The following is a 22,979-nucleotide window of genomic DNA, read 5'->3' as shown; positions in this document are numbered from 1 at the left end:
GAAGCAAATTCTGGTTAGTTTTATCCTTCAAATGAGGGTTGTGAGAGAGCACTGCAGGACTTTTCTCAAATAGAAAAGCCAGACTTGAAAAATTTTTTAAACTGAAATAGGACTTTGCATATATATCTCTCCAGCTATAGAGAACCATCCAGATGTCCATTTTTGAAAAGTATCTAATGAAGCAACTTTTATTGAACTTGGACACTGATACCATCAAGCGATTAACAAATATATTTAAGTACTAAAGGTGATTTTTTTTTTAAGTGACATTTTTCAAATTTGTCAAACAATTTAATGCAGATGAACATATTTCTATTTTAAGTTACAGGGGAATCTGTAAGAATGTTCATTTGAAACATGGTTAACCTTTTTCCTTTGTTGGTTTTGACTGAATTAGATGGATACCATGAGATGTTAATATTCATACATGTAATAAATAGAATGATGAAGAAACTTCAAGTTTGTATCTTTTTATTTCTTCAATGGCTTTAGAATGGCTTCTTTTTCTTACGTCTTGTTCATCACTCTGTTCTTTAAAACCTGAGCATGGCACCTGCTATATATAAGGCAGGATCTCTGAGATGCAAGATTAATCTTTCCTGTCATCTATTGGAGATGGGCATACAAAACAGTGAAAGTCAGTTTGTTGAGCACTTGCTATGTGGTAGGCATTGGCAAACTTTTTACATATATTTTCTGTGGTATTTACAGATACTACTACATAGTAGAGTGTGTCCCCCAGTGTACAGATTGAGTCACTAAAAACAGTTGAACAAGAATGTAGATCTGGCTTTACTTCATTTTACTGCGATTACTACTTCATTTCTGCAATTAAAAAAATAGGTACACTAAACTACCTGGAAGTTGGTTAAGGAAGACTTAAAGGTGGTGGTATTTGAGTCTTGGAGGATAACTAGGAGTCCACATATCTATGGAGAATGAATAGCAAACTTAAAATCTTGAAAACACGTGTTTTCAAATGTTTATGTGGTTAAAACCCAACAACTTTGAAAATTATGAAGTCTTCTTTGTCATGCTTAGTTGTATTACACTGGGGAGCATGGGAGCCACTAGAAATTGTAAACAGACCCTATCTGCATGTTTTTCTTTTTTTTTTTAAAATGAAAGTGAATACAAGAGATTGTCAAATGCTATTATAGAGAGGTTCAGTCAGAAAACTTAGGTGTCCAGTGGACTTGAGAGGTAACATATTTGTGATAGCTGAACTTAGGAATATACATGAACACTGTCATGGATGAAAGGCTGGGGTCTGCATCCAAAAACATAGGCAAAATTTAGTGTTGTACCTTCCTTTGGGGAGACCATAACTTTTATCAAAGGCTTAAAGGTATGACAATCAAAAGAAAGGTGACATTCAAACCTACCAGTGTACCAAAAGTATCCATACCAAGGAAGGTCAAGGACAGGTCCCTGGGGAGCAAACATTTAGACTCCTAGGTGGGAAGGTGAGAAAGAAGCCCTATTGAAAAAATAAAACCAGTAATGGTAAAATGGTAAAACAAAACAAAAGTTTAAAGACTGGGTAGTAAACAAGCCAAGAAAATATGGAATGACTGAGAAACAATTGACTGAAGAACAGCTAGGTATGGGTGCCAACACCAGTAGCAATGGGTTGTGTGAGAGGCAACACAATAGTAAGAGCTACTCTTATGAAATTTAACTAGAGATTTAATTGTAGTTAGAATGAGGCAAAAAAGAGATGTTAACATGTATATTAAAAGGAGTTCATTGGAGAGACATGTTGAAGACAGATGATTGACCAATCTCAGAGTTGGAAAGAGATTATCAACAGCACAAAAGGAATTAGCTTTGGAGTGGCAGATGGACAATACTTTATGAGATGATTACAGGTATTTACAGTTGGAATTGAAAATTTAGTTCCTAGTTTTTGACACAGGAGGCTGGATGTTGGATAGTGATTTAGGTGTGTGGCCCTGAAATTTGACTGCATTAGAATCAGTGAATATTAAGAACAGACTGTTTATCTCTGGAGGGTCTCATTTAGTAGATTCTCATTCATTCAGGTGCCTCTACCATTTAAGAAGCTCCATAGTTATACCTGAAAATAATGTCAATTAAATCTTAATTAAAAGAAACACCATAGTTGATTTTTAATGAACAGCTAGATCTGATAACTTACCTAGAAAGAAGCAACACTGAATTATAGGCCCCCAAAATGGAAAAGTAAGTCAACACATACCCCTGGGAACTAGAACTAGTAAGTAATCTACAATATGAAGTGTAGCAAGGAAAGCCAAAGGAAGCCTCAGGGAAGATGGAATATTGTCTTTTAAAGTAATAGTTGAAGTTTGTGAGAATAAAAGGGTTATTTCCTAAAACTTACAAATTTTCTTTCTTTACAATGTTCTGATTTTAACATAATTTGCTTACTTAAAACTGAATTTCAATGTTCTGGAAAATACTAAAATACAACCTTATTCAGCTAAAAATAAAATAAGCTTTGGCAAAAAAAAAAAAAAAAAAGACCTAATTATATAATAAAAATTCTAAGATTTCCATGTAACAGCTTAGCCTAAAATAGAACATTCTAGATTCCAGTTTTGTTTTCCTGGCTGACTTTGTTTTTACAAACCATTTAGCAACTATTAAATGCCATAAGAGGTTTATACAGAATATTCAGAAAAAATGTAAGAAGGCATCTATCTATCTAATCATTCCTGCAAGTGGAAAGATTTAGCAGACTAAAGAGGAATCTGGACGTAGAAATGGAACGTCAGGTTACTGTCAAGGCCTGAACTTCTGTAGAAGTAGGGTTTTCTCCTAATCCTATATGGGGTCACTTTGCTGTGCAGGTGGGAAAGAGCAAGAAACCAAGGCACCCATGGAGTGTCTAGTCAGTTTGCAGGTGTGCACCAAAGGGAGAGCAAGGATGCTGGAGAAGCAAGAGCGTGCCTACACAGAAGGGAGAGGATTACCTGGTGTTGGCTTTACTCCCTCCTCTGGAACTAGATGCAGTTTATCTATGGGGGATTAGGCAGACCCCTCTTTGGAACACCTGAGAGGTGGAACCATAAGCTTCCACTTCTCTGGAATGCCGAGATGCCCACTTCAGTGTTCTGGAATTTCACTTGAGAAATTTCCTTCAGTCAGTCCCTCACTTACCTTGAAATCCTGTGCATTCTGAGTTTTTACATCTTGACTCCTAAGTTTTCCCATGACTCCTTGCCAAAACAAGTGTTTTTCTTAGTCTCTTAATCTCTCCTGGCCCACATACTCCTTTAAAAGTACTTTCTTCTGCTTTATACAGCAATGCATGTTTTCCTATCCTTTTGTACTTTTACTTAGGAAGAACTTTTTAATTAAAAAAATCAAATAACATAAAGTCTCCTCTCACATCTTTCTTGTTCTATAAAGTAACTACTGAATTTATCTTCTGTAGATCCTTTTTTTTGAAAAAAACTAAAATGAGATTGCATGTGCAGTTTGCCTTTTTTTAAATTCAGTGTATCTTTTTCCATGTTGATGTAGATCCTCATTTCTACAACTGTGTAATATTTCATATGAATGCAGCCTAATTTACCCATTCTTTCACTGATATTCAAGTGTCTATTCACAACTATAATGTGTTGCAGCGACTATCCTACTGTGATTTCTGAGATTTTACAACTGGATAAAGTTACCAAGTATGCAGTGTACATTTAGAATTTTGACAATGCCAAATTGTCCTTCTTGGGTCACACCAATTTAATCTCTCACCAGCAGGGTGTTTTGTTTAGTAAACCTCTTCCAATACTCATTATCCACTTTAGTTTTTACTAGTGATGTGCAAAGAGCATTCTTTCTTGTGCATTTGAGTATCTTTTAACTTGCTTTTTTTTCAAATTGATGTCAACTAATACAACATACATTAGTTTCAGGTGTACTTGCTCTTATTTTTAATTATGTTTTTTGTGCATTACTTCTAGAGTTATTCTTTTTCAGACTTGATAATAAAGCTGGTCTACCTTTGATCTCAACTGCATGTTAACATACCTTGTAGCCTTTTATGTTTATACATTTTTTCTCTGTGGTCTTCAGGGTTCATATTGCTTAGGAAGGCCTTCGCAATATGCATAAAACAACCTTTAATTCTTAAATTTTTGTATATGGAAATGAAGAGCCTACATTCCTGTATTTGAAATGCTACCTCTATAATGAACATACACATGGGATTATTTCTGAATTCTAGTTTGTTCCATTAATCGAATTGTCCAGTCCTATTCCAATACCTCCCTGTTCTAAATACTCTAGCTTTGTACTTGTGATGTGTATTTGGGTTATTGTATTTTTTTAAAAAAACATTTTGGTTAATCTTGCACATACATTCTTCCAGAGAAACTTTAAAACCATTTTGTTGGGTGCCTGGGTAGCTCAGTCAGTTGAGCATCCTTCAGCTCAGGTCATGATCCATGGTATGTCAGTCATGATCCATGGTATGTCAGGTTCTGCACTGACAGCGCAGAGCCTGCTGGGATTCCTTCTATCCTCTCTCTCTGCCCCTCCGTTTGTGCTTTCACTCAAAATAAATGAACTTTAAAAAACCCCAAAACTTCAGATAATAAAAATCATCTTGTTGATTTCCACTAAAAATTGTTAAGTATTTTTCCTCGGAATACAAAAAATTTATAATCTGAGGCGAATCTTATCTTTCCATTGCTGAGCCTACTCATGTAGGGACACAGCATTCTTTCCATTTATTTTGATTTTCTGTAACATACATAAATGAAATTTTATGTTTTGATGTAGGTTTTCCTTTTTTCTTGATAGATTTCTAGTATATTTCACCATTGTTGCTGCTAATGTGAATAGTTCTTTAGAAGTTGATTATCTGATTTATAAAAAATCTCAATGTTGCTCTGAGAGCTTACCATCTTCCTTCCAATGTTTCAGTTTTTTAGTTGTTTTAGATTTCCAGGTAAACATCATATACCTTAATTTCTTCCTTTCCGATTTCATACCTTACCTTACTACAGCGGATCCCTAATTCTCAGAACAATGTTTAATTGTAGGAATGACAGCAGATAACCTAAACAATGCCATTAAGTGTGCTGTTTATCTTTGGTTGATACCCTTCATCCAGTTAAGCAAGCTTCCTTTTATTACTTAATATGAACTGTATTTTTTTTAAAGAAATCAGTAATTTTCAGTATCAATTAAGATTATATAGTTTTTCTTCTTCAACGTAGGAAATTTTCATTACATGTCTAATGTTGATCATCCTTGACCATAATCCAACTTGGTTATTGTTATTTTCTAAATGCACTGGTGGCTTCTTAGTTTCCTTAATTTCTTTGCAGGTATATTCCTAAGCGGCACTGAGCTGGGTTTTTTTTTTTCAGTATCCTTGTCTAGATTCTGTTACAGTTCTGCTACCTTCATATCTGGGATATACTACATTCTTCTCTATGCTTTGTTCCTGGTGACTTTTGTCAGGGGTATGTAGAGCATTCTTTTATGTTTCCTTTATTAAGGTTTTCTAACTCTTCAGTCAATTTTTTGAAATCTGTATTTTCCTAGAAAATTATCCAAGTCAATTTTCAAGATTATTAGTATATAAGGCTATGCTAGGGGTGCCTGGGTGGCTTAGTCGGTCAAGCATCTGACTTCAGTTCAGGTCATGATCTCATGGTTAGTGGGTTCGAGCCCCACGTCGGGCTCTGTGCTGACAGCTCATAGCCTGCAGCCTGCTTCAGACTATCTCCCTCTCTTTCAAAAATGAATAAACATTATAAAAAAAAAAAGGCTAGGCTAAATTCACTTCTAATTTTGGAGGTCCCTAATATCCATAATATGTTCCCTTTGTTTCCAAAATTGTTTTCTCCTTTTCTTCTTTAGATTTGCTAAGTGTCTACTCTTTTCAAACAACAGCTATTATTACTAATTTTATTTTCTATTTCATTAATATCTTTTATTTTTAATTCCTTTTATTTTGGGAGATCTTATTTTTTCTGCTTCTTTGCTGTTTCTGTTTTCTTTTCTGATCCTTCCTGCCATGTGCGTATCTTTTAAGGATGTGCTGACCCTCAGTGAGTTTATCCATACAACATAGCAACATATGAAGCCTTTACCATTAGCCTATGTAGCCTATGCAGGCTACAAAGTCTGTATTAATCTGGAGTCAGAGTGGGTTCCAATTCCCCACTTCCTACTTATGAGATCTCGGCCAAATGTGAGAAGTTTCTTCATCTGTAAAACAGAAATAATAATACAGATTAAGTTTGAAACTATTTGCAAATCATTTAGCATAGAAACTTGCTCCTATTAGTAACTCAATAGGTGTTTGGTAAGATAAAACACCTCAGTTGTCCTATTTCTAAAAATAAGGGGATTGGGATGACTAATCCCCAATTCCCTCCCAAGTGCAAAAAAGTTTATTTTCAGTCTATCAGTTTATCCACCAGACAATCAACTGATGAAGCCACCCACGAACCCCCACCACAATTACTAAGCCTTCCACTTGAACTAAGTATTCCAAATGTCAGGAACACCAAGATGAATAATGAAAAAGTCTTTACCTTCCAGAAGCTCAGAGTCCTTGGGGAGTAGGGGTGAAGATCAACTATTAAACAGTAATTATAATGTAATATGGTAAGTGGTTTAATAAAGTCTGTGGAAATTCGGACTTTGAAAAGTATGTGCAGCAAAATCAAAGACCTAGGTTGAAAACCTATTTGAGATACTTAATACTAGCTGTGAACCTTCAGGCAAGTAATGTTGATGCTTTATTTCTCTTTCTGTCTCTATACCGTCCTGGTAGGTTAAGGATTGAATAAGAAAACAAATAAAAGTATAAAGTGCCAGAGTCACATGAACTCAGCAAATAGCAGTTGTTAACATTACTAATAGTACAAGAGGCTATGGAAGTTAAAGAAAGCCAATTCACTGTACTTCAAGAGAGGAATGATAGGGTCTGGGGAATATCCCAAATGTGTTTACGGAACAAACCCTGAGGATTGGAAAAAAAAAAAAAAAAAGAATGAAAGGGCAATTAAGGTGGGTGATGCTCTTAAAGGGCAGAGAATTCTAATTTTTGTGTTCTCTGCTGCTAGCATTAAATCCAACCCACATATTCCTTCTCTGTCTCCGTTTTTTAGTAGGCTCCACGCCCAACGTGGGGCTCGAACTCAAGACCTGGAGATCAAGAGTCCCGTGCTCTACAGACTGAGGTAGCTAGGTGCCCCGTGAACCATGTATTTTCAATAAAGAGTGAATGGAAGAATACCCGTTAAATAATAAGGTTGGAGAGATAAAAGATTTGAGCGAAACTGTTGCAAGTATCATTTTACATTAAAGGGAACCTAGGAGTTAGAGTCAGGAATCATGGAGCAGTCTTTTGACTACTGACCTGTGTTTATACTGGCTCCACAACTTACCTGCTGTTTGGCTTTAGCAAATTACTGAGACCTTGAATCGCCTCACCTACAAAACAGGGCTAACACCTACCTTACACAATTATGCTCAGAATTTAGTACCAAGCAACTATCCAAGAGCCTGGCACTAATAAAGCATTCAATAATGAAAGCGGCTGCAGCTAACTTCTCCTTTGGGTCTTTCTCAGTACCTGTGAAATGACAGGATAAGAACAAATTTCCTCCAATGTTCCAACAAGCACTGAAAAATTATACTAGGTTTGCCAAGGACGAAGAAAGGCCCCGCCCGGCCCGCGCCACACAGGTCACCTACGCAAACTGCAGTCCTGGAGCCCGCATCTGCGTCGCTGAGCCATGGAAGGCGTGATCGATGCCAGGCCGTTAGAGAGACGGGGCCTAGACAGGCTGCATGTGAGACCCCGCGGAATCTCAGGAACACCAGCCCACACCACCATCCGATTTCTCTGGAGGCGAAGCCTCGAAAAAGGTTGAGGGGACGCCGGAAGTGACGCAAGGTCGTGAGGAACCGGAAATGACCGCAGCACGCCGGAAGTTTACCCGTTTCCAAGGCAACGGCTCCACCGCAACTACGACCGGTTAGCTGTAGTCGGGACGCTGGAAAGCACCTCGGAGGAGAGGGTAGCAGCTGACGGCGGCCGCCGCCAGAGCGACTCGCGGAGAGTAGCAATCGAAGACGGCGGCCGCCTCACTAGTCATCGCGTTTGGAGGACAAACGGCCGACGTGGTCAAAGCGGCGGCCAGTTAAGGGAAAGAGTTAGCGAAGACAGGGGAAGTATCCGTGAAGACGGCGGCCACCTCTATAGGGGCTCTAGAAGAGTACGTGAAGACATCGGGTTCTCCCGCAGTGACTCGAGAAGAGTCAATGAAGACCTTGGCAGTGTCCCTCTGGAGAGAGTTAGGGGAGATGGTGGCCGCTGTTACAGCACCTCCTGGGAGACATTAAGGGGAGACCGCGGCTTCAGCAGCAGCGACGTGAATTTAAGTGAAGTCGGTAGCCACCAAACTAGTGACTGTGAGGGACCGGTCCGAGAAGACCGCGGCCTCCGCTTCAGTGATTCTTGGGAGGGGGTCAGAGAAGTCCCCCAAACCAGCGACTCCGGGGAGAGAAGCAGTGACTACCACAGCCGCCGCCTCAGTGACTCTTGGGAGGAAGGGAGTGCCGATGGCGGCCACAGCCTCAGTAATTCCTGGGACGAAGTAAGTGAAGATCGCGGCTACGCGGCCAGCGACTCCTCTGCGGTGAGCGTCAGCATAGACGCCAGCCGCCGCCTCAGTGGATTCTGGGAGGGAGAAAGTATAGACGAGGGTTCCCGCTGCGGGAGTTCCTGGGAGAGAACCAGGGAGGACGGCGGCCCCGGTGCTAGCGACGACGAAGGCGGTAGCCGCTGCAGTGGCTCGTGGGTGACAGCGAGTGAAGATCACCGTAGCAGTAGGGGCCTGGACTCGATTCCTCCCCGAAGTCCGCGGGATCGCACCATGCCGGTGGTGTCAGATTCAGGCCCCTCCACTTCCTCTAGGGAGACTGCAACCCCAAGTGAGTCAGACTACGTCTCTTGCCCCTGTCTCTGCCTCTCTTCTCACTTCACCCACATCACCGTTGGCCCTTTCTGGTAGTTTCGTTTCTCAGCTGTTACTCCTAATTTCCCTCTGACATATTTTAAGTGGGTCCCAAGGCTGTTCACCTGTTTCTCATCCTCCCTCCAGGTTTCCTCACTTTCTTCCCACCTGCTATATTCCCGAGACTTCCTACCCAGATTGACATCAACGCTTGTTAAATCTTATGGACCCTTGGCTTCTCTGCAGCATTTGATCCTGTGGAGATGACTTTAGATTTACCTAGTTTTCTTCCACTCTACTGACGCTCCCTTTCCCTTTGATGACTTTTCTACCATCCTCTCCTTAAATGCTGTTTTCCCCCCCCGTGGATAGTGCCATCACTGATGCTTTTTTTTTTTTCCTGGTCGTGTACTATGACTTCAACCCCTTTGAAATCTTTATTATTCAACCATCCAGTAAATATTTACTGAAGGCTTACTATTTGCTGTATCTTAAGGATATATCAGTGAAGACGACAAATAAATGGAAAATAAATGAGCAAATAATGACTAGTGTGATGAATATTATAAAGAAGAGTACAGTGTCCTTGGCTTCAGAATGGGGTGAGGGTAGGTATCAGAAAAAAAACTATGTATGAATACTGAGAGACACCTACCACTGAGATCTGCTGCAGACAAATATATACAGCTTCCTCTGGAACTCTTTGGCACCTCAAGATCAACATGAGAAAAATAGGATTTTGTGTCCATATGCCCTCTCCGTCCTTCTTGGAGTTATCCCATTATGCCTTCCTTATTTCACCCACTGTATGCATCCTATTTCCATATTTGTTGAATCTGTCTCCTTTTCTGTTCCTGCTGTTACTCTCAGTTGAGAGTTTCAGCGTCTCTGGTGTGGACCACTGTAGCTTCTTACAAGGTCTTCCTGAGTCTCTAGTCTTACCTTTTTGCTCCCCTTCAGGAATAGGATGGGTGTGTGTGTGTGGTTTCTTGACCACATCCTACAATTCATGCTGTCTAGGATGCCTTTCCCTGTCCCCATTTTATCTGGCAAACTCCTGTTAATCCTTGAAGATTCATCTTAGAACTCACCTTCCCCAGAAATCCTTTTCTTTCTCATTTCCTTCTATCCTGGCTGATTTAGAAGTCTTCTGTGCTTCCATAAGTTCTTATGAATATTTGTCATTGTTCTTATTGCATTATTTTATAATTTTTTTGTTTGTATCTCTCTGTGAGTTCTTTGAGGATAGAGACCATGTTGCCTTCATCTTTTTATCTTTATGGTAGAGACCAAATTAATGTTGAGTGGATACATGGGTGGATGAATGAATGAATTGGGATGGAATGTGGTGGGGGAGAAAAGGCTGTAAAGTTAGATGTAGCCAAGTTAGTGGAGGGCGTACATTGTCATACTGAGGGTTTGGGCTTTGTTCTCTAGACTAGCAGTGGATAAGCAGATGCAATTAGTGGAATAGAGGCATGGAGTGATCAGGATAGTGTCCTTGTACATGATGGATTAGAATGTCCTGTATAAAATGGATTAGAGTAGAACATCATTTGTAGATCTTGTATTGCTAGTTTAAAGGAGAATAATGAAAGTCTGACCTAGGGGATTACGTCATTAAACAATTATTAAGTGGCTTGGTTATTTTTGGTGCCCTCCTTACTCCCTTCCCCATATGCATATTTCTTAATTGTTCTTCAAGATCTTGCTCACATGTTTACTACTCCAACATCTTAATTTCACCTATACTCACTTAGGGCAATACTGTCATTTTTTTAATTTTATTGAATTTATCCAAATACATTTTTTTATTTATTTTTATTTTTTATTTTTTTAAATGTTTTTATTTATTTTTGAGACAGAGAGAGACAGAGCATGAACGGGGGAGGGGCAGAGAGAGAGGGAGACACAGAATTGGAAGCAGGCTCCGGGCTCTGAGCCATCAGCCCAGAGCCCGACGCAGGGCTCGAACTCACAGACTGCGAGATCGTGACCTGAGCCGAAGTCGGACGCCCAACCGACTGAGCCACCCAGGCGCCCCCAAATACATTTTAAAGTGTTGGTGGAAATAAAATGCATTAAATCCCTGTTCATTTGCCATCATATTATCTTAGTGCCTGGAACGTGCTAGATGCTCAGAAAGGATTTTGAATAAAATGTATAGCATTTTGCTAAGGGGTGGCATGAGATGCAATTCCATCCCTCAAAGAAATTAACATTTGAGTTATTGAGAAAGGACATACACATGGATAAGTAGTAGTACAAGATTGCCTAGATTTTCTACCAGAAATGTCGGTGAGTTCTTTTGAAAACAGTTTGAGGTCAGGAATCATGCCTTTTTGTTTAGGAAATGCTTTGATTAAACTCTGTACTCTTCCTCCCCCAACAGCTGTTCATGCTGAGATATCTGTATTGCTTCTGGCTTACAGTACACATTAAATATTTCACAGTCACAATGCAGTCTTGTGATGTTTGGAACATTAAATTATAAAACATAAGACCCCTAGAGTGTATGAAGTAAAAATTGTGACCTGCCATTCCTTTCTTAGTGTAGTAGTATGAGAAAGATAAGAAAAGTATATTGATAGAATGTATCAGCCTATGTGAGGTGAGGCTCTTGTAAAGTCTTTATCACTGGAGAGTAGGCCTTTGTTACAGAGAATGCACTGGGTATATTTCAGAATGATTACTTTCCCCCTTCCCCTGCCGAAGACATGAAAAGAGTCTTCTTGACTTTTCACAGTGATAACCTGGTGGGATTTACCCTAGTGGGGTAAAATCTATGAAAATGTGGGGGCCTTCTAAGACTGTGGCCTCAAGAGTTTGTCACTCATAGGCTAATACTTTCTCGACATCTAGCAATTTGTCACAGTTACCATTTCAGTGCTTCTAGGAGTTTATGGCTCCAGTGGCTTCTGCTCCAGGTAAGCTGAACTTGTTTGTGCTTCTGTATTTGTGTGTCTCTCCAGACTTGAGGAGGCAGTTGACCTTGAGACCTCAGTTCTCTGATAAATCCAAGAAAAATAATTGATTTTCTGTTTGACAGCTTTTTTCCTGTATCTATGTGAGTGACAACTTCAATGCTCTTTATGTGTTAGAGCTGAAATGGAAGTCTGATTAAGATGTTAACCACAAATATCTTTGTAATAAATTATTTGGAAAATCAAAGTGATTTTGTGCTTTCTATTGAATCATTGCTTTAGGCTTTTTTTTTTTTTTTTGTAATATATTTTAAGCAATTTTTCAATAGGTGCCCAGAAGAAAGTGCATTTTGGTAACATACATGATGCAGTACGGGCTGGAGATGTAAAGCAGCTTTCAGAAATAATAGAATGTGGAGCCAGCATTAATGAAGTTGACATTCTCCATAAGTTTTCCCCTTTACATTGGGCAGCACATTCTGGAAGTTTGGAGGTAAGAAGCTGTATAAATTATTAAACTGAAGTAAGTTTACAGCTGTTAGCAATTTTGAAGATTTAGCAAATAGGACTGAGACTTTATGTTAGGTATTTGAAATATTTTTCTTTTTTCTCTTTTTTTTAAAGTTTGTTTGTTTGTTTGTTTGTTTGTTTATTTATTTATTTATTTATTTATTTATTTATTTTGAGAGAGATAGAGCGTGAGCCGGGAGGGGCAGAGAGGGAAGGAGAGAGAGAATTCCAAGCAGGCTCCACACTGTCAGAGCAGAGCCCCAAGGGGGCTCAAACCCACGAACTGTGAGATCACGACCTGGGCTGAGATCAGGAGCTGGATGCTCAACCGACTTAGCTACCCATGCGCCCCAGAAGTATTTTTCTTTTTCAATTCATCGTGATATTTGTTGTTCTGGTTACTGTACCTTTGTAACAAATTATCCCAAAAGTTAGTGGCATAAAATAACCATTGATACTCAGAAGCGAATCAGGAATTTGAATCTCATGGATAGCTCGTCTCTTTTTCATGATGTATGGGGCTTCAGCTAGAAGATTGAAATACTGAGGCTGAAATCTTCTGAAGGCTTGTTCACGCAGATGTCTGGTGGAAGATGCAAGCTACAGGCTGGCTGCCTTAATTCCTCTCCATGTGAACTTTTATGTGAGGCCTCTCCACCTGGGCTAATTTGTGATTCCTCACAATGTGGTGGCTGAGTTCCAAAGGCAAGCCTGGAGGGTAACTTACAGAGGGTAACATATGAATACCTAATTCTATCAAATCTTAATATTTTTGCTATGGTTGCTTTAGATTTTTAGAAAATAAATGGAACCTCACAGATGTATTTGAAGTCCCTTAGCACCCCTCACGGGTGCCATTCCTCCCCTAACAACTCCAGAAGTAACTATTACCCTGCATTTGGTGTTTGATATTCCCATGTAGGGGCACCTGTGTAGGGGCTCAGTCAGTTGAGCATCCGACTTTTAATTTGGCCTCAGGTCATAATCCTAGGGTCATGGGATTGAGCCCCATTCACCGTGGAGCCTGCTTGGGCCTGCCTCTCTCTGTCTCTCTCTCTCTGTCTCTCTCTCTCTCTCTCTCTCTCTCTCTCTCTCTCTCTCTCCCTTCCCCTTGCCCCCTCCCTTGCCCTTGGGCATGCTCTCCCTTTCTCTCTCTCTCTCAAAATAAATTAAAAAAATAATACCCATGTTTTATGTTGTTATTAAATGATTGTATCATTGTTCTTAATAACATTTTATATAATGACATTATACTATGTTCATCATCCTGCAGCTTTTTGTGTTCAACAATGTATTTTTGAGGCTTAACTATGATGGCATTTATGTACTCCATTTCTTTCAGGCATGTTATAATTATTCTTAGACTAATATCATCCATTTTTCAATGGCTATTTAGTTGATTTTATTTTTTAGCTAGTACAGGCAGTGCTTACTGAATATTTTTATGCAAAAATTATTCTCAGGTTGTGTACAAGGCCAACTGCACTTTTTCCTCATGATTAGAGATTATGTGTGGAGAACTTATTTTAATTACCGCATTTCCCTAGCCGGTAGGCTGCAGGAGGTCTGCTATGAAGTGTTTTTTCCCCCTACCACACAGAGACTGCTTTCTATGAAAATGGCTTCTCTGTGTGATTTCTTGTTTGTTTGGGTTTCTCTGCTTCTCAAAACTGAATCTGGCCTGGAGAATCTCTCCGCCAGTTGTGTGCCTCACTTGAACTGTTGTAAACAAGGATTTTTTGATTTGGCCTATTAGTGGCTTCCTCTCATCTAGGAAGTATGTGCCTTGATGGTTCTTTCTCAGTTTGTAGCCCTGGGTGGGTATGTTCTCTGTTTCCTTCCATATCCCTATTGGATCTACACTTTGGCAGCTTTCCCATTTGTTTTGTAGCTTCAGATGTTTCTTAGTTTCATCAAGGATAGCGTTTTATTCCTGTTTTTCTTGCCTTTTTTTTAATGATTTCAAAGAGAGTGGGGTTTCCTCTCTTTCGTGGTATCCTTTCAGCCTTTCTGATTACTCCCAGTCTTCTTTGGTTAACCTCCTCTGACTACTCTATAAATATAAGTATTTTTTATATTTCTGCGAATAGCCTTTTCTCTCCTACTTTATGTACTCTCTCTAGACAGTCTTTTAGCATTCCTTGGTTTTATCACTACTACATAATTATTGATTTGCTTTCTCTCTTGAACTCTGCTTATGTATCAGGTGCTTGATCAATAACAGCACATACGCATCTGACTGGATCTCTAATTGGTCTGAAACTAAACTAGTACTCTTTTCCCTCCCTTTCTTAGTTTTCCAGGCTATTAACTTGGCATCATTCTTGCATTGTCTCCATTTTTTCCAGAAGTGAAACACAATATCAACATTTGTCTGAAGGTGCACTTGATAATGCAGTGAGAACTGATCATTAGGTCATTGATTTTGTTCCATCTTTGTCTCCTGAGTTTGTCCTCTCCACCCTTTTAGCCACTGCTTTAGATCTAATTGATTTTCTTCTTTTGAAACCTTTAAGTCTGTGTAGTGACTCTGTATCCCCTATAGGATAAATTTCAAGCGACTTAATATAAGAGACTTCTCTCTGCAACCTCATCTCCCATCATACTTGTTTTATTCTGTAATACTGGTGACTACTGTCATTTCCTAAACTAGCCTGGTGTTCTTTGTTATCCTAGACTTTACACATACGGTTTTATCTGCCTGGTTTCACTCACCTCTTCCTACTGGTTACTTGGTTGAATTCCAAGTCAGACAGCACCCACTTGGCAAAGCTTTGTGTGTCTCCCCCCCACCCCCCCAACATCCCTTAGTAACCTACCTAGGAGCTACACCTAAATCTTACACATATTTTCAAAACTATATTTATTTGTATTTATCACATTGAATTGATCACTTTGAATCTCTTTTAGATTTTGAGCTCTTTGAAGCTACCATTTGGGTTTTGTTCCTCTTTTTTTCCACATTTGGCATATTGGATTCTCAATAAATGTTTGCTGTATAGCTGAATTTGCTGAACTAAATATATATACATTAAAAAATAACCCCACATATATATATGTGTGTGTGTGTGTGTGTGTGTGTGTGTGTTTTTCTTATGATTTATTTTTGGGACACGACTGGGTGGCTCAGTCAGTTGCGTGTCTGACTTTGGTTCAGGTTATGATCTCATGGTTTGTGGGTTCGAGCCCGTGTTGGGCTCTGTGCTGACAGATTCTGTGTCTCCCTCTCTCTCTGTCCTTCCCTCCACTCATGCTTTGTCTCTCTCTCTCTCAAAAATAAATAAATGTTAAAAAAAAAAAAGATTTATTTTTAGAGAGAGAGAGAGAGAGAGCAAACAAGTGGGGAGAGAGGAAGGGAGAGAGGGAGAGAGAGAATGAGAGAGAGAGAGAGAGAGAGAGAGAGAGAGAGAGAGAATCTCAAGCAGGCTCCATGCCCAGCACAGACATGACATGGAGCTTGATCCCACAACCCTGAGATCATGACCTGAGCCAAAATCAAGAGTCAGATGCTCAACTGACTGAGCCACCCAGGCGCCCCTTAAATTTATATTTTAAGTGCTAGCATAGTGCATAACAGATATTCCAGAAATGTTTGTTGAATTTTAACAAAAATAATTTAAACCAAAACGTTTTGGTGCCTGTGTACCTTTCCATTTAAAGATCATCTCCTCATTCTCTACTTGACTACTACATTAATGCTCTCACATTTTGTTATCCTTTCTGAAATTTCTTAAGACTGTGGTACTTATGTTGGTAATATAATCACTAGATAAACAACTAGTGAAAACTATGCTTCATTAGACTTCATTTTTTTTTTTTCCTTCGTGAGATGAAATCAGCTCTTGAGCCCCTATGGTAAACTTTTTATTTCAGATATATTTTTTACTTCCAGAATTTCTTTTTCTTCTTTCTTTTTTTAAAAAATAACTTGTTTCGGGGCACCTGGGTGGCTCAGTCGGTTAAGCCTCCGACTTCAGCTCAGGTCACTATTTCGCAGTCTGTGAGTTCCAGCCCCGTGTCGCGCTCTGGGCTTATGGTTCAGAGCCTGAAGCCTGTTTCCGATTCTGTCTTGGTCTCTCTCTGCCCCTCCCCTGTTCATGCTCTGTCTCTCTCTGTCTCAAAAATAAATAAAACGTTAAAAAAATGTTTTAAAAATAAAAATAACTTGTCTCTTTGTGTATATTTTTTTTTTCATTTTCTGCAATTGTATTACTACTTTCACATTTTAAAGTTAACTTGGAAATATAATAGTATTTCATATATTTGGATAGGAATCAATATTTTAATATTCATAGACACAAAATAATTACAATTATTTGAAATTAAAATGAATCTTAATAATCTATAATTGAACAATAGTCTCAAAAACATAGATACTTATAGTTTTATTATAATTCATATAATTCATTTTTATCCACAACTTTGAAATTGAATTGTTTGCCAAACATAGCATGAATTAAACAAAACTTTAATTCAATTAATACATTTTTATGAGTGTGTATTTATTTCTATTAAAGATTTTATTTAAAAAATTTTTAATGTTTATTTATTTTTGAGAGAGAGAGAGACAGAGTGTGAGCTGGGAAGGGACAGAGAGAGGGAGACAGAATTTGAAGCACGCTGCAGACTCCAAGCTGTCAGGACAGAGCCTGATGTGGGGCTTGAACTCATGAACCACGAAATTATGATCTGAGCCTAACTAAGATGGACACTTAAGCAACTGAGTACACAGGTACCTCCCTCCTTTTTTTTTTTTTTAATAAGTGCACTTTTTTTTTTTTTTTATGTTTATTTTTGAGATAGAGGCAGAGAATGAGCGGTGGAGAAGCAGAGACAGAGGGAGACACAGAATCCAAAGCAGCCTCCAGGCTCTGAGCTGTCAGCACAGAGTCTGAGGTGGGGCTCTAACCCATGAACTGCAAAATCATGACCTGAGCCGAAATTGGACACTTAATGAACTGAGCCATACAGGGACCCCTTTTATGTTTTTAAGTAATCTCTATACCCAACATGGGACTTGAACTCACAACCCTCACAGGGTCAAGAGTTGTATGCTCTGCTGACTGAGCCAGCCAGGCTCCTATATGTGTGTGTGTTAAAAAAATTTTTTATAAGTATACTCCTTAATCGCTGTTTCAGCCACTCCTCACTCACCTCCTCTCTGATAACTATCAGTTTGTTCTCTATAGTTATGAGTCTGTTTCTTGGTTTGTCTTCTCTCTCTTTTTTTTTTTTTTTAACCTTTGCTCGTTTGTTTTGTTTCTTAATTCCACATAAGAGAGAGATCATATGTATTTGTCTTTCTCTGACTTATTTCTCTTTGATGAGTCATTGTCATCATACTTTCCTTTAATTTTTTAAAATGTTTATTTATTTTGGGATAAAGAGACAGCACTAGTGGGGAAGGAGCAGAGAGAGAGAGAGAGAGAGAGAGAGAGAGAGAATCCCAAGCAGGCTCCACATTGTCAGTTCAGAGCATGACGTGGGGCTTGAGCTTATGAATTGTGATATCATGAGCTGAAATCAAGAGTCAGATGCTTAACCAGCTGAGCTACTCAGGTGCCCCTCCTTTAATTCTTTAAATATAAATTCTTTCATTCTTATTTATTTATTTTTTAAAGTTTATTTTGAGAGAAACAGAGACTGTGTGAGTGGGGGAGGGGCAGAGAGAGGGAGACAGAGAATCTCAAGCAGGCTCTGCCAGTACAGAGCCTGACATGGGGTTTGAAGTCACAAAATCTCGAGATCATGGCCTGAGATGAAACCAAGAGTCAGATGCTTAACTGACTGGGCCACTAGGCGCCCCTAAATATAAATTCTTTAAAAAAAATTCCTTTTAGTTATCCCAAACTGTTTATAATAACTGCTATATTAAGTCATATTAAGTCCAACCCTGGGCCCTCTCAGATATTGTTTCTGTTGATCATTGTATACATCTCATAATTTTTTTTGTTTGCCTAGACATTTTGAAAACAGTGCTTTTTTTTTTTTTTTTTTAAATTGAGAGAGGTGGAGAGAGTTTGAGTGGGGCAGAGGGTGAGAGAGACTATCTCGAGCAGGTTCCACGCTAGGCCTGGAGCCTATGTGGGTCGTGATCCCACAACCTTGGGATCAGGACCTGAGCCGAAATCAGGAGTTGGATGCCCAACTGACTGAGCCACCTAGGCACCCCAGAAAACTGCACGTTTTAGATTATATATTGTAGCAGCTTTGAATTCTGATCTTATTCAGGTGTGCTTTTTGCTATGTGTTTGCTTGTTGACTTACCTGGACTAAGTGTATGGAATCTGTTCCCCACAGTGTGTGGTCGCTGCTTAGTTTTTTTGTTTTTGTTTTTAAAAATTCTTATTTTTTAAAAATTAAAAAAAATTTGTTTAAATGTAGCTTATTGTCAAGTTAGCTAACATACAGTGTGTACAGTGTGCTCTTGGCTTTGGGGGTAGATTCCCATGATTCATTGCTTACATACAATACTCAGTGCTCATCCCAACAAGTGCCCTCCTCAATGCCCATCACCCATTTTCCCCTTTCCCCAGTCTCCCCATCAGCCCTCAGTTTGTTTTCTGTATTTAACAGTCTCTTAAGGTTTACCTCCCTCTTGTTTGAAACTATTTATTCCCCTTTCCTTCCCCCATGGTCTTCTGTTAAGTTTCTCAAATTCCACATTTGATTGAAAACATATGATATCTGTCTTTCTCTATTACACTTAGCATAATACCTTCCGGTTCCATCCATGTTGCTGCAAATGGCAAGATTTCATTCTTTCTCATTGCCAAGTAGTATTCCATTGTGTATATAAACCACATCTTCTTTATCCATTCATCAGTTGATGGACATTTGGGCTCTTTCCATAATTTGGCTATTGTTGAAATCGCTGCTATAAACATTGGGTACATGTGCCCATATGAATCAGCACTCCTGTATCCTTTGGATAAATTCCTAGTAGTGCTATTGTTGGATTGTAGGGTAATTCTATTTTTAATTTTTTGAGGAATCTCCACACTGTTTCCCAGAGTGGCTGCACCAGTTTGCATTCCCACCAACAGTGCAAGACGGTGCCTGTTTCTCCACATCCTTGCCAACATCTGTTGTTTCCTGAGTTGTTAATTTTAGTCACTCTTACTGGTGTGAGGTGGTATCTCAATGTGGTTTTGATTTGTATTTCCCTGATGATGAGTGATATTGAGCATCTTTTCATAAAATATCTAGGAATAAACCTAACCAAAGATATAAAAGATCTGTATGCTGAAAACTATAGAAAACTTATGAAGGAAATTGAAGAAGACGCAAAGAAATGGAAAACCATTCCATGCTTATGGATTGGAAGAACAAATACTGTTAAAATGTCAATACAACTGAAAGCAATCTACGTATTCAATGCAATCCCAATCAAAATTGCACCAGCATTATTCTTAGAGCTAGAACACACAATCCTAACGTTTGTATGGAACCACAAAAGGCCCTGAATAACCAAAGTAATGTTGAAAAAGAAAACCAAAGCGGGAGTCATTACAATCCTGGACTTTAGCCTCTACTACAAAGCTGTAATCATCAAGATAGTATGGTTTTGACACAAAGCAGACACATAGACCATTGGAAGAGACTAGAGGATGCAACCTGGGTGGCTCAGTCAGTTAAGTGTCGGATTTCAGCTCAGGTCATGATCTCATAGATCATGAGTTTGAGTCCTGCATTGTGCTGTGTGCTGATAGCTGAGCCTGGAGCCTGCTTCTGATTCTGTGTCTCCCTCTCTCTCTGCCCCTCTCATGCTCTGTTTGTCTCTTTCAAAAATAAATAAACATGAAAAAAACTTAAAAAAATAAAGAATGTAGAATTGGACCCACAAATGTATGGCCCACTAATCTTTGGCAAAGCAGGAAAGAATAATATGTAATGGAAAAAAGACAATCTCTTTACCAAATGGTGCTGGGAGGACTGGACAGCAACATGCAGAAGAATGAAACTGGACCACTTTCTTATTACCATACACAAGATAAACTCAAAATGGGTGAAAGACCTAAATGTGAGACAGGAAACTATCAAAACTCAAGAGAGGAGGGGCGTCTGGGTGGCTCAGTCGGTTTAGCACCGACTTCAGCTCAGGTCATGATCTTATGGTTTGTGGGTTCGATTCCTGCATTGGGCTCTGTGCTGACAGCTCAGAGCCTGGAGCTTGCTTTGGATTCTGTATCTCTCTCTCTGTCCCTCCCCTGCTCGCATTCTGTCTCTGAAACATAAATATAAAAAAAAAATTAAAAAAAAAAACCCGAGGGGGGAAAATGCAACAACCTTTTTGACTTCAGCTGCAGCAACTTCTTTTTTTTATTTTTTTAATTTTTTTTCCAATATATGAATTTTGTTGTCAAATTGGTTTCCATACAACACCCAGTGCTCATCCCAAAAGGTGCCCTCCTCAATACCCATCCCCCACCCTCCCCTCCCTCTCACCCCCCCTCCCTCCCACCCCCCATCAACCCTCAGTTTGTTCTCAGTTTTTAACAGTCTCTTATGCTTTGGCTCTCTCCCACTCTAACCTCTTTTTTTTTTTTTTTCCTTCCCCTCCCCCATGGGTTTCTGTTAAGTTTCTCAGGATCCACATAAGAGTGAAAACATATGGTATCTGTCTTTCTCTGTATGGCTTATTTCACTTAGCATCACACTCTCCAGTTCCATCCACGTTGCTGCAAAAGGCCATATTTCATTCTTTCTCATTGCCACGTAGTATTCCATTGTGTATATAAACCACAATTTCTTTATCCATTCATCAGTTGATGGACATTTAGGCTCTTTCCATAATTTGGCTATTGTTGAGAGTGCAGCTGCAGCAACTTCTTACTTGACACATCTCCGAAGGCAAGGGAAATAAAAGCAAAAATGAACTATTGGGACCTCATCAAGATAAAAAGCTTCTGCACTGCAAGGGAAACAATCAACAAAACTAAAAGGCAACCAATGGAATGGGAGAAGATATTTGCAAATGACATATCAGATAACGAGTTAGTATCCAAAGCAAACTCAACACCCAAGAAATAACCCAGTGAAGAAACGGGCAGATGACATGAATAGACACTTTTCCAAAGAAGACATCCAGATGGCCAACAGACACATGAAAATATTCTTACTATTTTTTAAAAAAATTTTTACTTTTTTAAATAAATTAAAAAAATGTTTTATTTTTGAGAAACAGAGACACAACGTGAGTGGGGCAGGGGCAGAAAGAGAGGGAGATGCAGAATTGGAAGCAGGCTCCAGGTTCTGAGCTGTCAACACAGCGCCTGATGTGGGGCTCGAACCTACAAACTGTGGGATCATGACCTGAGCCGGAGTCAGATGCTTAACTGACTGAGCCACCCAGGCCCCCAAACTTTTTTTTTTTTTTAATTTTTTTTTTTTTTTTTTAAAGAAAATTCTTATCTTTAAGCCTGGCTTCCTAGGGGTTACTATTGCATCAGTGACTGATCAGAGGTTGTGCTTAGGTACCTTGAGCCCGTAAGGTTTCTGTCTTTTGCTGATGAGTCTGTGTGTGGCTTGGGGAATGTTTTCCAAGTCCAAGCAGTTTATTATAAGTCAGCTTGACTTTGCTTTTTTTTTTTTTAATTTAAATTTTTTAAAATAATATGTTTAGCCAGGGATATATAGCCAACTTGGGCCCTCTTCAATCTTTCCTGAGAATAAGCAGGTTTGTATATGTAGATGGCCTTTTAGATTATAAGGGATAAGTGGAATCTTAGCAAGGCCCACTGGCTCTCTAATTTCTTGGGTGTTTCTATTAGTTTTATGGGAGGTCTTTTGTTTTTTGTCTTACCCAGTATTGTGACTTCAGGTGAGCTCTAATATTGGCTTTCCCAGATTGTTGGCCACTTGGGTTTGGAATTGTTTTTGACTATGTGCTTGGGCATGAAATTTTCAGTCCCTCCAGCAAGACAGTGAGCTGTTCAGCTGGGGAGAAATTCTGTACCCTATAGCTGTGGGGTAGGGATAGTTGTAGTCTCAGGCTAATCTGCCACAGATTCCACTTGTTGTTACTGAGATTCAGAAGATTTTCTTGAGTAAATGCTTCTTATTTTGCTATATGCCTCTGATGAATTCCCAGAGTCTTTAAATTGTTGTTTTTGAAAACTTTATCTGGTTTTATCATTGCTTCTTGGGGAGGATTTGCCAAGCTCCTCATTTAGCCATTTCTGAAATCTTATTGATTGGTCAGTTGATTTTTGGCAAAGATACAAATGCAATCCAATGGAGAACAGATGGTATTTTCATTAAATGCTGCTGGCATAATGGAACAGTTGTATGTGAGAAAATGAATCTCAACTTATATTTGGCACCTCATGTAAAAATATACTCCGAATAGATCATAAACAAAGGTAAAACTTAATCTTGTAAGACTTCTGGGAGAAAACATAAGTGAAAATATTTGCAAATCATATATCTAAGAACTTGTAGCCAGAATATATGAGACTCTTATAATTTGGTAGTAAGAAAACAAAAAACCCAAATAAAAAAGGAGTGCATGACTTCAATAGACACTTCCAAAGTACCAATTGAATGGCAATTGGATGGCAATTGAGCACATGAC

At 39.0% G+C, this 22,979-nt stretch overlaps 1 protein-coding gene across 1 annotated transcript in view; it reads left to right on the top strand.

Moving 5' to 3' along the window:
* Window positions 1-1,570: 1,570 nt before the first annotated feature.
* ANKRD42 (ankyrin repeat domain 42) overlaps window positions 1,571-22,979 on the top strand; it is an 81,513-nt gene continuing 60,104 nt past the window's right edge. The window contains exons 1-4 of the mRNA XM_058686477.1: window positions 1,571-1,604; window positions 7,650-7,878; window positions 7,934-8,946; window positions 12,223-12,386. Of these exons, the coding sequence (XP_058542460.1) occupies window positions 1,571-1,604; window positions 7,650-7,878; window positions 7,934-8,946; window positions 12,223-12,386 (1,440 nt within the window). The remainder of the gene's footprint in view (window positions 1,605-7,649; window positions 7,879-7,933; window positions 8,947-12,222; window positions 12,387-22,979) is intronic.

This window comes from Neofelis nebulosa, chromosome 10 (genome assembly GCF_028018385.1).
Source record: "Neofelis nebulosa isolate mNeoNeb1 chromosome 10, mNeoNeb1.pri, whole genome shotgun sequence".
Taxonomy (NCBI): domain Eukaryota; kingdom Metazoa; phylum Chordata; class Mammalia; order Carnivora; family Felidae; genus Neofelis; species Neofelis nebulosa.
The sequence above is the reverse complement of the archived record's forward strand: the minus strand, read 5'-3'. Positions and strand labels throughout refer to the sequence as shown.